The sequence below is a fragment of the Malus sylvestris genome, chromosome 3, assembly GCF_916048215.2.
Source record: "Malus sylvestris chromosome 3, drMalSylv7.2, whole genome shotgun sequence".
NCBI lineage: Eukaryota > Viridiplantae > Streptophyta > Magnoliopsida > Rosales > Rosaceae > Malus > Malus sylvestris.
Genome location: NC_062262.1, coordinates 11718451 through 11735366, shown reverse-complemented (window position 1 = coordinate 11735366; position 16916 = coordinate 11718451). Strand labels below are relative to the sequence as shown.

The following is a 16916-nucleotide window of genomic DNA, read 5'->3' as shown; positions in this document are numbered from 1 at the left end:
AAGTAGATATCCCTTGGTGTATCCTTTTCGCAGATGATAGAGCGTTGATAAATGAAACACGAGAGAGTAAATGCCAAGCTTAACGTTTGGCAGGAAGTGTTACAATCCAAGTGTTCGCCTAAGTAGGTCAAAGGCAGTATACATAGTGCAAGTTCAAAGGAAATAGGGGTCCAAATGAGATAAGGGTGAGGTTGGAGATCAGGAAGTACCAAAGAGTGAACGCTTTCGTTATCTTGGATCTATCTTGCAAAAGAACAAAAAATTGGATAGAGATCTCAACCATTGAATACAAGCTGAATGAAGTGGAAGAGTGCATCGAGTATGTTGTGCGTATGCAACTAAATTTTATAGGACAACAATAAGGCCAACAGTATTTTATGGTACAAAACGTTGGGCGGTCAAGTATAAACATGTACAAAAAATGAGTGTAGTGAAAATGAGAATGCTTCGTTGGATACGTGGCACACAAGGAATGAGAAGATTAAAAAAAAGATGAGAGAAAATCGGAGTGAACATGCAAAACAAAGACCTACAAATGCTCCGGTTAAAAAACGCGATTATGAGACATGCTCAAGACAAAAAAGGTAAAGAAAACCAAGAAAAGAGACTTTAAGAATAAACATAGGGTACTTGAAGCTGACACAAAACCAAACACAGTAGCATTTTAAGATTCATACGGCCGACTCTAGTTAGTGGTATAAGTGTTTGTTTTTGTTGTTGTACGTTTCAGATAATCAACTGTCGAGGATAACTCTGCAAAATGCATTGCCCATCAACCAAGAGCTGATCGAGTTTCACAGATGGGGAGGTCTTGTGATTAATAAAGCCAAATGTTCGATATCATTCTCCACCACCAATTATAAGGTTAAACAAAAAAACAATCCCTTTCATTTATGAGCCAGTGAAGCAATAAAACCAAAACTATCTTTCTTATCTGCCATCGAAAACCGCAAAGGAAACGCTCTTCCACCGAAGCAGGTTGCATGTGTAAGCTGGATCTCTGTATCCGCGTTTTCACTCGGACGCAGATCCTCCCCTTTCTGGCCTCGGCAACTTGGTGAATAGTTGGGCAATACATCTTGAACAGAGATTGAACAAACAACCAACTCGATCCCTGCTAGAAAGAATCACGAAAAACAAAGTCGGTATTCAACCATAGATAGCGATTAGCATACAACTCAAAAATCTTGAGCTCATTCTATGCATCCCATACTACTCATAAAATCATGTTCTCATTCTACCATAGATTCATAGCTAATGAGTACACTATAATACGTTCCGTTGCAACTTCCTAAATAGATTACTGTACAGATACGGGGGACTTAAGTTCACTAAATACGCTAAAGGGGCGGGCTACAAAGAGAAAGGGAGAAAATGACAGGGTGATGAGAGCACCAAGGTCCATAAAAACTAAGGCGTTAGCACTGAGGGGCTCCCGAAAGTATGGGACCCCCGACTAATGACCCGTGCCTTCCCAAGGCGGGAATGCTAAGGGAGCGGCGTTTTCTAATTTTCATATTGCCAGAGCACGGCATTGAAAGCTCATTCTTCTCAATAAACAAAGAAGAGTATGAGCAGAATGGTTCAGAAAATGACTCTGATCTAGTTCTAAGGAAGAGATCCAGGTTCTGGCGATACTTATCCCCTTCTTTATCGGCTGATTGATCCTCAGATATGGGGTGATTAGCTCCCCGATCATCATTCTCCAACCAGTATCCATTTCCCTGCACGTCCTGCATTGCCAAGTCATCATACTCTTCATCCGTTTTCGTAGACTCCTCATCCACCGACCCTATCTGCACAATAGTAAAAAGATTAAACAATTAATTCTTGCAAAAAGTTTTGAGTTTCAACCTCCCATCTGATCTAACCAGGATTATATCAGTTTAAACATACAAAGTTCCCCAAATTCATTAGCCTTGATCAGATATAACCTCATTTAAGATCAGAAGTTCTGTACACACACGCACATGTATGTGTGGACCTTTACCATGACCTAAATATAGCAATGCTCATAATATATATATGACCTCAGTAGATAAAGTTCAAGTTATTGTCTAGAATTTCAAACAAACCAATTTGTTATACCTCTTCATACAGTCGTTTGTCACCGTCATCACTTAGTTCTTCATCACTGCCTACATCAGCCTCTTCTTCAACCTCTTCGTCACTTCCATGCACTGAATTGTCCTCCTTCAGCTGAAGGAAAGAAAACAACGAGAAATCCAAGAAGATAAACTAAACTGAACAAATCGTTCAAATCTTATTATATTGTCCAGACGGTTAAATTGTTGGCCTATGCCACTAATTTCTACGATTACTCATCCGCCGATTTAGATAACTTGTTAAGCAAGTCTCAGCTTACACCTACCTAAGAATACTGTCATAGAAGAGGTTCTGGAGAAAATGAAATTGGTGCTATAAAATACCTCTTTGGCAGGTCCCTCAGACATCCGTGGGGAGCTGCAGCAAGAAGAGGGAATACTTCTTCCAATCTCAGTTCCCTCACCCCTCGACTCATCAACACTTCCAGCACAACTAGGTCCACCATCACTGGGCCAAGCACTGATCCCATAGAGACCAAACTGAAGATTCACTTGCTCTGCGGTTCCAATCTCCATCTCAGTCCCATGGCAAAATATAGGCTTCCCATTACTATTAACTGAATCAATAGGCCAAGCCTTGGCCACAGATCCATCAGTATTTACAAGAGCCATCAAATGCCTAGACGAACCTTTTCTCTGGATCAGCTGAAACATCCCCTTAGAACTCAAAGAATTGGCTGCACACTGGTTCCTATACTCCTCATCCACTACAGTAACTGTGTTTCTTGTGGGATCACAAAGTTGCTCCCCTGCTTCACGCCTACGGAGGCAGCTAAAAACTGTTGCATGGATGGCTGCCACACTCTTGTCAACATTAGTATTGTTAATTTTGGGGACAAGATGCTTGTCAGCTCGCTTACAGAGATATTCTTGGATTGTTCTGATGTTACGGATATACTTCACATATTTGTTCTTTGTTGGGTCCAGTGTCATATACTTTGCACGGACAGCAAATCGTTCCATGTGTTTGTCCTCATTTGTAATGTATATCATGAATGGAATGATAGAAGGGTGTTTCTTCATAAGCCCCATCTGGAATTCAAATAATTATTGAGAGGGAGAGGCGCAACTAAATTTAACAATGAAAAAACAAAACAACATACGGAAAGATCATTATAGACACATACCACAAAATTAAGGCTCAAGTGAACACCTTCCACGATAACTGATTCTCTCCGTTCCTCCCACGCAGTGATAAGGCGATCAAGACTGTCAATCACCATCTCACTTTGAGCCTTAAACCCTTCAACAGCCATCTGCTTTGGGCTGATCAATTCAGCAGTACTCGAACCGACATCTGACAATCGGGTATCAGATTTCCCAAAGGCAGAGCCATCAGGCATCCCATCTTTGGAAAGTGAGTGTGGAGTTCCTGCCAATTTTTTGGCTTTCTTTTTAGCTTTGGCTTCTGCAACAGCCACTGGATCCAGACACTCCCCTGCATGATAGGTTGAAGCCCATAGCAGAGGGTTTTCCTTTTCATCTACAAAGCTCCTCATCATGTGCCGAATTGAGTCGGTAGATATCACAGTTGTAATTCCCAACCTGCTACCCTGCAAAATTTTATAGATTACATTCAAAACAAATTTACGTAACAGAACATAAAACTTACATCATCCAACACTTAAATACTACACTACAGACATTAAAAAGACGTAGTAAAAGCACATCATTACAACACTTAAAGACTACACAAAACCCAAAAGGAAATCATGAAAACAAAGAACTAGTGAACTCGGATACCAGCAATGAGGACAAAGTAGATTTTCCACAGCCACTAGTGCCACACAACAGTACAGTCACAGATTCCTTCCTTTCCCTGATTCTGCAAGGAAACAATTACCCAAATAAAAATTAGGAAACTAGCAGAAATTATAACTCTAAAGATGGCAAAAAAAAAAAGATCACAAGGACATACAGTAAGACAGAATATTCCCTTTTAAAATCCCAACATCTACAATGATTTCATCTTCCCATTCTAGCTGCATTACGAAAACCCCTCCATCTATAATCTAGAACTCAATTGATTGGTGCAACACAAAAATAACTAATTATTATGTCACTGGTCCACAGAAACAGTTCAAAAGATCACGGTTACTTTACAGGTTCAAAAACATTCCCGATAAGTCATACAGTAATGTTACCATAAACATTTCCACACTGTTATGGCTTATAAAATATGTGTTTCCATATTTCATTCAAAGCATAATGTTAACACGGCATGTGAAATAATTGTCACAATGTAAGCAAAGATTGCCAGGAAAGGGAAACTATTCACAGAATGCAGTTTATATATGAATGCATGTATGTAAGTGAATGCAGTTTATATATGAATGCATGTATGTAAGTTCCATTTATTTCAAATAAAGATAAAAGACTCCTCCATACCTGCATGCCAAAGCTAAGTCTGCCCTCTGGTTGGGACCAACATACTTGTACTCAGCCAGAGCATCACAAACAACATCTAAGAAGGTTTTTCTCCTAACCACAACAGTCGTGCGTGCTTTGTACAATTCAAAAGGAACACTCTTGCTTCTATCATCTTTCCCTGAACCCAAATGGTTTCCAGCCTCATCTTTACTAGGGGGAACATTTTCTGTTCCTTCTGGCAGCAAGACATTAGATGAACTCTCATTTCTTATCAATTCGAAAACCCGTTGGCTAATCTGATCAAAGGAAAAATAGGTCAGGCATTAGTGGTTAAATTTCTAAAGTAAAATAAAACATGGGAATCAGTACAATCCGAAAAAAACATCACAATACACTATCATCAGAAAGATTATTCTAATAATGAACCAAATGACCCACATGAATCCTAAAAGGTCGTACCCAGTGCACAAGGCTCCCGCTTTAAGCAGGGTCATGAACCCTATTTAAATAAAACTAAAGACCATACCTACACCAAAACACAATAAAGAAATCACTTTATAAAGAACTAAACTAAAGCACCAAAGCTATTGTACAATGCTACAATGGAGTCTTACAAACTAAATACTGGAACCAAAAGTTGATTAGGAGATAAAAGTTTACAGATCCATTCAGTTAATGTAGACATCGCTAAAACAATGCATATTCTTGAATGATGTTGAAACATAAAGCTCCTTAGACACACAAATCACATACAAGATTAATGGAAGTGAATCTAGTACTGTTCCACACATTTTAACGCTTTAAAAAGCATGATCCCTGAGATTACCACAGCTAGAAGAAACAAATTATAAACAGCAAAGAAAAGCATAGATTATATTCAAACCTAAATAGAACATCTTTCAATCAAACTGTTTACCCTCTCGCTTATTCCACAACACTCGGCACATAGCCAAAGTTCAAGGGAGTTCTCGCACACAACAAACCTAAATGGAACTCCCATTCAGTTAAAACGGTTTCCACTCTCCCTTATTCCACACCACTCAACACGTAAGCAAAGTTCAAGGGGTTTCTCGCATAAAACAAACCCCCTTTTACATCCAGATTGAACAAACCCTCAAAACATTGGTCAAACACATGAAACACAACACGGGAGATCTTTCTAAACCAGGAAATTTCAAAATTAAGGTTCTTCTAGAGTTGACAATTAAACACTCTCATAACAATGTACATCAACAGAGATTATTGGTTAGAGATCCACTAAAAAGGTCAACTGTTAAAATGTAACTTCCCAAAGAACCAAAACTGAAGGAAAAAATAAAAAGTAAAATGGAGAACAGGATGATAAGATCACAAGTTAAGATGGTTCAGAAACAATAATAATCAAATCCTCCACCAGAAGAATAGTTTTTAACAGGTCAAGTCGAAGGTGACACAAGAACAATATAACGGTCATAACCCACCTTTTTGAAAAGCAAATTAAGAAGAAGCTGGACTTAATCTGTGATAATGACTCATAAGGTTGACTCTATAGAACGCCAATTGCACAACCAAGACTAATTCACTGACTAAAATACCAGTTCCGATATGCCTCCGTTGACCCGAAATTTAAAAGAATTCTTTCACCTAAACATGCAACACCACCATGTAACATTCAAGCCTTCAAAAATTGACAAATTCAGAACATTCCCAGAACACATTACATGCAACGACAGATCTGTCCCCAAAATCAATGAATTCAACAACAAATCCACACCAAAAACACAACCCAGAAGCCAAAAAGTTCTAAAATTTCACAGAAATTTCAAAATTCAAAACTTTTTCGATACCTTGAAGGCGTGGCGGGGCTTGCAGCCCATGAGTTGCAGAGAACTCTGCAAAACAGGACGCGTATAGCGAAAGGACTCCTTCCCTTTCTCTCTCTTGTCCTCTTCGTCCACCACCACGATGTACAGAACCTTCGCCGCCTCAGCCATCTCTGCAAAAACTCAAACAAACATCATTGTCAAATTACCAAAATCGAATGCTTAAACCAAAATTCAAAATTTGACACAGTAATCATGAACCCGTGACGATGTGATGGTACAAGCACGTGAAAAAATGAAAGGGATGGGTAGAGACAGAGAATTCGATGCAATGCCGTTGAGAGAGAGAGAGAATTGAAGACAATGTGAGGAGAGAGAGAGAGAGAGAGAGGACCTGCAAGTCGGTGATCTGGGAAGAGCGACGAGGAAGACGATGAAAGCTGGTTCAGAGTATTGAGAGTTTGGGATGACGATCCGCCATTTTCAAGAGCGCGATCTCGGTGTTTCTCTGTCTGGGCACTCAGCACCTGCCCTCCACGCATCGCACACCGCGACCCTCCACGAGTCTCTCTCTCTCTCTCTCTAGGACACACACTCTCTCTCTAAAAACTCCTAAACGTTTGTCTCTTAACTCTCTCTTCTATTCTCTCACCAGTCTGCCAGGTTGAATGACGATTTTGGGCTCCTGTCGGCACGAGAATTTTAAGTCCTCCGCGTCGAGATTTATAGGGTGGGAGCTGTGGGCCCGGGCGCGGAGGTCAAGGAGGGGTGAAAAGGGTAAATTAGAGGAATGGTGGGGTGTTGTGGTGGGGGACGTTGAGAATATTTTGATGTGTAGGCACACGATTTGATATAATAAAGTGTCTAATACAATTCATTTGGTTGAAAAGTTATTTTCTTTCAAGTTTAACTGCCGCAAAATAATAATTATAGTTAATTATATTACTACGCTTAGCATTCTGAGCTACGTGTCTGATACACAGGCAAATTTATGTACATAGTACACAAGGACAAAGGAGGAAAAGGACTTTAGACCAATTAATTTAACTTTGAATGTTTTAGGGTAAATATATTTGAACCTTTTTTAACGAAAAAAAAAATCCACTTTTTATTTAATTGGGATTAGACGTTGGAAAAGAACATAACTAAAAGCAGCTCCACCGTATTCAATAGCCCGGTGAACTGGCTGTTGCTCCAACCCAATTGCCCCAGCTAGTAGCTCCAACCCATGCAGGCGATTAGGCTCGAGGGACGCCCGAGTGAGAGGCCAGGCTCGAATTGGTGGCCCGAGAGTCTGAGGCCACATGATGCAAAGTTGATGTCAGTATGACATCAGCTACATTATAAAATTAGTTAAAATTAATAACAAATGAAAAAAAAGCAATAAAAATGTAAAAAAAAATGTAAACAATTAATAAAAAAAATCCGAAAAAAATAAAAAAAAGATTTAATTTTTATATAAATATCATATCATTATCTTCCACTTACATCATAATTTTATATTTTCTCAAATACTTTGGGTTGTAATTTCTTATTTAATGAAATGTGGTACAACGAGACTGATTAAAAATCATATCCGAAATTTGAAATAAGGGTTAATCTCAGTTTACTATCCGGAAGTTTTATGGTTTTCAATATTTAGTACATGAAATTTTTTTCATCCCAGAATAGTACCTAAAGTCATAATCTTGGGACACTTTCATACATCATTTAAGGTTGCTGTTAAATCAATCGTTAATTGATGATGTGGTGCCCACATGGACAATGACTGGGCGCTACATGGATATTAAAAAAATTAATAAAAATTGAAAAATATTTAAAAAACAAAAAAACCCTAAAAACACACAAATGAATTCATCAGCTTCTTCTTCAATCATCGTCATTCTTTTCACGACTGCGACTGTTTCATCATCTTCGCTGTAACTTTTTAAATGTACCATAAAATCAAACGAAAAACCAACTCCGCCTGCAAAGCAATCCAATATTAATACCTCTCTCTCTCCCTCTCGTCCGTAATGCCCAGAACCTTAACCCTCGCCCGCTTCAAAGCCCTCATGTTATTCCTCTCCGTCTTCCTCAACCTCTACTTCATCTTCCTCCACGAGCCGCCAACCCTTCTTTCCATCTACACTTCCTTCTCTACCACGTGCCGCCACCTCGTCTTCGCTGTCGCCTCCTCCCGCTCCTGGTCCCACCGCGAGCCCTACCTCCTTCTCTGGTGCTCCCCTGCCTCCACCCGCACCTTTGCGTTTCTTGATCGCGCACCAATCAACTTTTTCGACGAAAAGTTTGTCACTCCGGTCGTCGTCTCGGGTGATACCTCCCACTTTTCGTGTTTGGCGACAACGACACAGTGTTCTTCGTGGAGAATCTGGTGATGATGCTTGTTGATGCACAAAATCGGAGGGGTCTTGGAACAACGTAAATCCGACCGTGAATCTGCAAGAAAGTAAAGAACACAAGATGTATCATGGTTCACCCCAATGTTTGGGCTACGTCCACACTAATATTGTATTTCTCTATTTGTGAGAGGATTGTGAGGGAGAGAGCCTCTGAGGGTGATAGGACTCTTCCCATTGTGAGGGTGAGGAGTCCCTTTTATAAAATAAGGGTTTTTCACTTATTACATATTTGTCCATTCATTTATTACATAATTACATTTGAGTCCCTCAAGTATTTATAAAGGTCTAAATACGGAAGCCCTAAGTATGGTACAAACAGTAATCCCCCAAGTCTTCAGTCAAGAGAGTCTTTTGGTTGGAGACTTGAAATTCAGTCTATGTGTGGGCCGAAGTAACTAGATGTCGTTTTGAACTGATACTCGATATGAGGCGGTGCTCAATCTGAAATGATGCTCAACTATAAGTAGCACATGTTGCAAGGTTGCTCTGCTTGTGTCTTATGTTGCCTTGGTTGGCTCAGCTTGTGGTGTTGAAGGTGAGGGAGTCCCTTTTATAGAATAAGGGCTCGCTCTTCAATACATAAATGATGGGTTAGAGTTGATGCTAGCGGCGAGGCGGTTGCTCAGCAGGCAGCGATGCTCTCTAATGATAGTGAGGGAGTCCCCTTTATAGAATAAGGGGTCGCTCCTCAATACATAAGTGATGGGTTAAAAGTGATGCTCGCGGTGAAGCGGTTGCTCAGCTGGTGGCGATGCTCTCTAATGAAGGTGAGGGAGTCCTTTTTATAAAATAAGGGCTCGCTCCTCAGTACATGAATAATGGGTGCTCTCTAATGAAAGTGAGGGAGTCCCTTTTATAGAATAAGGGCTCGCTTCTCAGTACATGAATAATGGGTGCTCTCTAATGAAAGTGAAGGAGTCCCTTTTATAAAATAAGGGTTCGCTCCTCAGTACATAAATAATGGGCTAGAGTTGATGCTCTCTAATGATGGTGAGGGAGTCCCTTTTATAAAATAAGGGCTCGCTCCTCAATACATAAATAATGGGTAAATCCCCCAAGTATTTTTCATGAGGCCCAGTTGCGGAAGCCCAATATATGGTACATAGTGTAGTCCCCCAAGTCTTCAGTCAATAGAGTATGTTGGCTGGAAACTTCAAATTGAATCCATGTATGGGCCGAAGTGGAGGTTGTTTGGAGGCGGTCTTTGTATACCATGCACTGAAGCTTTGTAGGTGAAGCTTTGAAGTCAAAGCTTTGTAAATGAAGCTTTCAAAAATGGAGCTTTTGTAAATGAAGATTTTTTAAGCTAGAGCTCTGTAAATGAAGCTTTCGAAGCTGGAACTCTATAAATGAAGCTTTCGAAGCTGATTGACATGAGTGATGCTCATGAATGTTTATGTTGATTGACATGAGTAATGCTCATGGATGTTGACATGAGTGATGCTCATGAATGTTGACATCAGTGATGGTCATGAATGTTTATGTATGATTGACATGAATGATGTTCATGAATGTTTACGTATGATTGACATGAGTGGTGCTCATGTATAATTTTGGAGTACTGGACGTACTTTTGATCACCTGGTTGGTGATAATAGCGGCAGGCTGCCGAATAATTTTTGGAGTACTAGGCGTACTTTTGATCACTTGGTTCGTAATAATAGCGGCAGGGTGCCGAATAAATTTGAAGTACTAGACGTACTTTTGATCACCTAGTTGGTGATAATAGCATTAGGGTGCCGAATAAATTTGGAGTACTGGACGTACTTTTGATCACGCGGAATAATTTTGGAGTACTGTGCGTACTTTTGATCATCTGGTTGGTGATAATAGAGGGCCTGGCTCTTTTGGGTATATGGGTCTTCGCCCTCCACATAACATTCCAGCCCATTACTTTGGGCTTGCTGTTTTTTTTTTTACCCTCTGATGGGGTTATACAGATGTCTCTGAAAGATAAGAAAAATAAATCACATCATTCAAAAACAAGAAAAGTAAATCACATCATTCTGGTGGGGGGGTTTATTCCTTGCTTTTGCAGTGTCCCCATGTGCTCTCACAGAGGAAAGCTTCCCTTTTGCTTTCTGCTTTTTCTTGGTTTTTTCTGCTTTGCTTTCGCTTTTGTTTTCTATTCTTCCTCTTTTTCTTTTTTTGAAACATTCTCTCAACAACATCATGATTTTTTTCTTTTTCTATTATGTTCATTTATCCAACAAGCCCACTTAACAGCAGATTGCACGTTACTCTCCAGCTTTTTCCTCTTTCTTTTATTCCACTTTTGCTTTCTCAGAGCTGGTTGATGATTTTCTTGCTTTTGTGCATTGAAGGCAATGATTAAAGGAGATGGCACACTGAACCAGATGACAAGATGTTACACCATCCAAGAATATTCCATAGACTCACGAATAAAAAATGAATGCTTCGAGGGAAAATAAGAGCTTCTGACTCTGACTGGGAGCTTCTGAGCTGGAAATGGCCGACGGGAAGAAAACGAAGAATCAGTGAAGTCATGATGCAGCTTGCAACCAAAAACATGACAATCGTAAAAATTCCATATGCTTCTATCAGCTCATAGAGTACTTTCAAGATAATCTCCATTGATGAGCATTGCACTTCTTTCTCCCTAGTCAGAACTCAAATGTTGAAACAGAGCTCCGGCAACGGAGCCTGATCTCGGGAACTGCCAACCAGCCAGCATTGCAATAGGGAGATAGACATCGACCAGCACCACAGCCCTGACCTCTCCACTGTCTTCGGCCTCAACCCGAACCAATCGAGCATCGATCCTCAAGCACTTGTTCACAACCAATACGTGGAGCTGGTGCACCACGCTAATGCTTCCGTGCACCAGCCCTATGCTTCTCCTGCTCTTCCTCATCCCAATCTTCCTCTCCGCCATTACTGGGACCTTCCTCTTCCTCCCCAATTTCCATACCGGAACCTCACATTGCTTGAGCTCCTTAGCCGAGACATCAGCGCTAGAAACTGGGTCAATGAGGGTAAGAACAACGTCGTTTTGGGAAGTGAAATTGACGTCGCATTGGGAAATTCAGAAGCATGTGCCAAAGGGTGGGATTTGGCGGTGGTCCGGGGAGAAAGTGACAGTAAAAATGGCGTAGAGGAAGTCACAGAGCTTGTGGTCGGAGAAGGACGACGTATTGTCCTCCATGGAACTGAATTGGGGATCGCAGTGAGAAATTAAAAAAAAAAAAGAATTTGGGCATGGAATTAAGGTGACATTGAGTGATAAATTAAGCTTTTGAATTTCAAATTGGAAGGGAATTAGGAAACGAAGAGGAAGAGGATGCGATGATTTGATGAGGGACTGGAGCTGCGGGCAGAGGTTTGGTTTTGGTTTTCCTAAGTTTTTGCAGATTCACGGCAGAGGTGAAAAAATGAAAGAGAACCGACACAGCTTTTCGTGTCGTTTCCCATAGACGGCGCCAAATGTTGATGCACAAAACCGAAAGGGTCTTGGAACAACGTAAATCCGACTGTGAATCTGCAAGAAAGTAAAGAACATAAGATGTATCGTGGTTCACCCCAATGTTTGGGCTACGTCCACACTAATATTGTATTTCTCTGTTTGTGAGAAGATTATGAGGGAGAGAGCCTTTGAGGGTGAGAGGGCTATTCCCATTGTGAGGGTGAGGAGTCCCTTTTATAAAATAAGAACTCCTCACTTATTACATATTTGCCCCTTCATTTATTACATAATTACATTTGAGTCCTCCGAGTATTTATACGAGGTCTAAATATGGAGGTCCTAAGTATGGTACAAACAACGCTGTCAAAGTACGATCATGATCAGTGGTTTTATATCGGGAGCAATTGAGTTGCAATCGCGGGGAGAGTGACGATGATTGAAGAAGAAGACGATAGGGTTAGATTTGAGGGTCGCTGGCGATGAGGGTTGATTGCAGGAAGTGTGGATGGGGATTGAAACGGTGGGATTGGATTTGAGGGTATCTTTTAGCGTTTTTTTTTAATTAATTAATTTTTAAAATTATAAATATTTTTAATTATAAATATTTTATTTTATTTTTAATTATTATTAGTTTATTTTACTTTTAATTATTATTATTTTTTAATATCCATGTGGTGCCTAGTCATTGTCCACGTGTATGCCACGTCATCAGTTAACGCTTGATTTAACAACAACCTTAACGTATGTATGAAAGTGTCCCAAGATTATGACTTTAGGTACCACTCTGGGATGAAAAAAAACTTCATGTACTAAATGTTGAAAATCATGAAACTTCTGAGTAGTAAACTGAGATTAACCCTTGAAATAAAATTATTTTTTATTATTTTATAAAATAAAAAATACTAATATTTTATTGCATATTGCCATGACTATTCAATTTAGGGATGGAGATGCAAAAGGCAATTACTGTTCATTAAAGGCAGTTACTGTTCACTAGAGGCTATTCAATAAGAAGTTGCCTTAGGGGGCCTTGATACGCTGGAGTTGCTCTAATCATAACAGTATTTAAGTGCTTTTTAAAAAACAAATTGTTTTTGATGTGCAGTGAGAATAAACAATTGTAAAATAAAGTTGTTGAGTGTTTGGTAAACTTTTTTTTTTATGTAAAAGTGGTTTTATTAGAAAAAATATCTAAATGTTTGATAAACTTTTATACAAATTACTTTAACTATGTTAATTGACTAAAAATGATGTAATAATAATTGTCAAAGACATAATGTAGAGGCAAAAATTATAATTTTGTAAAACATGTGGGGGCATACTTGCTATTTGAAAATTTCATTAAATGAGCATTGATTACTATGCCTTGAAAAAAAAACATTTTTTTAGAAGCACGGTAGACCCTGCTTCTGCTTTTCTACTTTCATTGATAGCAGTTTTTCAAAAAAGTTTTCTTTTTTGTTTTACCAAACACATTTAATGTTTCAAATTTTTTTATAAACTTTTTTTTTTTAAGCACTACAATCTTAAACCAACACTAAGATCATCTCCAAAAGAGATGTCAATTTTAAACATAAATTTAAATTTAATAGCTTAAGTGGCACTTTGATATCTTTTAAAATTTTGCTCTCCACCCGATATGTCAAATTTTAAACATAAAATAAAAATTCATATTTCTTTTCTTTGCATTGGTCATGAAAGAAAATGAATTAAAAGGTATAAAAGTATTTACAATTGCTTTGGTAATGAAAATAAATATAAAGGGTAAAGCTTTAAACCAATAAAAAATTAATAAAAAGCATTTAACAATTAATTAATTTTTTTTTGAAGCTGCTGTCAAATTTGGCAGGGGGAGAGATGTCATTCCATGTCATACCACATCAAATTTGGCTTCTCAATTGGAAAACATTGATGCTGTCTTTTTTTATCATTATTACTTATTTAGACATTTTGACATTTCTTTTGGAGATGCTCTAGTGCATTTAATACTTTCAATAAATAGCAACTACATATTAAAACGGAAAAAATAAAAGGCAAACTGAAAATTGAAGTTGAATAAATTGGAGCTGTTTGCTTATTTTCGGTTTTTGTTCATTTTTCTTTTATTAGTAAAAAGAGATGGAAGTAAATAATATGGAACATGTGAGAGCCAGTGACACACCCCGATCCTAGAATCAAGGCGTGCTGGCTTTCACGTGAGCGTGACGTAACCAAAAGTGCGAGTCGGAAGCAAAAGATATGAGAAATACGAAGGAATAAAAAAAAACAACTACTAACAATAATATCCAACTAGCATGCTAGAGTGAGTTTAAGTGTAAAACACACAAATTCAGAGCATAAATACTAGGTGCAGTCAAGTAAGACCATAACTAAGTTACAACACCCACAGGTGAGTCCTACATGCAGGAAGTCTGTCAGAACGCCGAAGAAAACCTCGTGAGCCACCAACTGCTAACTAGAACCTGGAGGGGCGCAAAACAAAATTGAATGGGTCAGTAAAACCAAAGTTCTCCAAAACATTTCATTTAAAACATTTCTAACCCCTCACTGTAAAACCTGTATACTTTCCCAGAAAATAACATAATAGCATAATATTTGCTCATATCTCTCAAAACATCAATCTTTATCAAAATCCAGTAAGTATGCCATGCTATAAATGTCAATGACAGAATATGGATGCATCAATATAACAGGTGACATAATTAATCAACCGGAGACCCCGCAGTTGGTCCTGTACGGTTAATTCTATAGCTCAATATCCAACTCAGCCGGAGTCACCACGGTGACCTGTACGGCACTACTCTGCACATAAATCGGAACTACCTAAAGTAGTCTGTACGACAAGAAAGGTGTAAGAATACACTCTAGTGATTCTCTCATCAATCATCTGCGCGCATAATCTAAGGTCACCTACCAGTTGGAACCACCTCTAGTGATCTGTACGACTAGCATGTCGGAACCCTCTCATGGTCTGTACGACATGCACCTACTTGGATCCAAGGTGAGCGTGTGGTGCGGTGAATACTATAAGCACTAACACCAGTGGTGCAGGTTATGAGCTCTCAACACAATTCACATCATCAATAATTCACATGAATAACATAAAACTCACCTGATACTCATATGTGCGTCCACAGCACCAATTCACATATATATATATGCATCAAATATCAATTCATATAATTCACAATATGCATGCATGGCATTTTAAAACATACTTTCATTTAAATTCAAATTTCTGGGAAAAATCAATAGTATATAGGTATATACAGAAAATAACTGCCCATTCACTGATAAGTCAAAGGGTCGTAACCTCCGTGACGTCCCTGGATGCGCTCGTCCTCGGGATAGGTATCACCTATATGCGAAACAACTAAAACAACGTTATTTAAAGCACATAACCGACAATTCGTACTAACTTCTCATACGGTGCTCAATTTGGGTATATGAATATACCACAGTGACCTACTCGACGTCACGAACGTCGGCATATTTTTAGAAAAAAATTTGGGCTTGTCACGCGCCCCCACGCGCCTGGACAGGCACGGGTCCACGCGCCCCCACGCGTGTCTCCTACCTTGGGCTCGCCAGACTGGTTTTTCCGGTGGCCGGAAAACTGGAGATTTTTCAATCTCCTTGTTCTCCGTCATTTCTCAACCATTTTTCACGCATTTTATATCAAAATGAAGCCATAAGCATGTAGTTTCACGTTACACTACTTTAAGGCTCTAAAAACTACGAAATCTCACCGGAGAAATTCCAAGAAAACCGGCCAACTTCGAACTCAACGATCCCGACGTCCAAAACCTTCAAACTAAGTACTCCGAGCTTCCTTAGGACCTCACTAAGCTCACTGTAAGTTTAGAATTCCCTGAAAATCAACACATCACGAATGCATGAACAATACTCAAATCGGACCTCGGGATTTCAACGTGATTTCTAAGGTTTCCCTTTATAAAACTAGTACCATTCAACTTAGTAGGTCGAAATGATGAAGAACCTTACCTTTTTGGCGTCGATCCGTGAAAGTTCGAGGGTTTGGCCCTTTGTCCGTACAATTTTGGAGAGGGAGAGAGTGAGACTGAAACGCAGAGGAGAGAGAGAGAGCATGGGGGAAAGGTGAGGGTTGTCCCGTGTGTGTGTTGTGTGGTCCACCCAAAAACAAGTCACAACTTCATTCCCTAACCACACAAATTTACAACCCAAATTTTAATCCAACTTAAATAATTTTCCAAAAGCTTATGGAATATGTGTATTTAGTCCAAACAATATGTTACACAGACACACCTACCTTAATAACCGTCGAGGGTAATCCCGTCATTTCACGTCGTCAATAAATAAAATCCCGGGATGGGCTGTGATAGCCAGTTTGTAAATTTTTTTTATCACAAAAAAGGGTAAGAGAAATTTTATTTGAACCCATATAACCTTTTTCTACATCCAACTTAAATTTTAAATATAAAATGTCAATATTATCCTATTGCATAATTACCATCAAGTACAATATACAATTAACAATAAAAATAGGATTTATCAATAAACTTACACCTATTAATCAAACCCTAACAAAAAAATGGCAGCACCCTAATACAAATCATGTTACTAAAAAATTGATCAGCATTACAGTTTTTATGTTCATGGTTCTTTCTCTTACACAAAAAATGACTATCCAATCCAAATGAACAAGAAGTTTTCTCACCAAATAGAGTTGCTCTCAACTAGATTTTCTATCTTCATTCGAATTGCCTCTCATGTATTTAGTTGACTTCTGATTTTTCTGATTTCAAACACATACAATTTACTTAACTTTAGT

The 16916-nt window shown here is 38.9% G+C and overlaps 1 protein-coding gene across 3 annotated transcripts; it reads right to left on the bottom strand.

Moving 5' to 3' along the window:
• Positions 1-637: 637 nt before the first annotated feature.
• On the bottom strand, positions 638-6962 carry LOC126615108 (P-loop NTPase domain-containing protein LPA1 homolog 2-like). 3 transcript variants are annotated; one of them, XM_050282849.1, is made up of 9 exons: positions 6672-6962; positions 6302-6450; positions 4494-4771; positions 3849-3930; positions 3233-3658; positions 2430-3137; positions 2089-2199; positions 1639-1796; positions 638-1117 (listed from the first exon to the last, which is right to left on the bottom strand). In XM_050282849.1, exons 1-9 carry the CDS (start codon positions 6817-6819, stop codon positions 1015-1017), a joined length of 2163 nt encoding a protein of 720 aa, XP_050138806.1. In that variant the 5' UTR covers positions 6820-6962; the 3' UTR covers positions 638-1014. The 3 variants fall into 3 exon arrangements, with proteins under 3 accessions (XP_050138806.1, XP_050138807.1, XP_050138805.1); XM_050282850.1 differs by having other exon boundaries at positions 638-1114; XM_050282848.1 differs by lacking the exon at positions 638-1117 and having other exon boundaries at positions 1214-1796.
• Positions 6963-16916: the final 9954 nt, after the last annotated feature.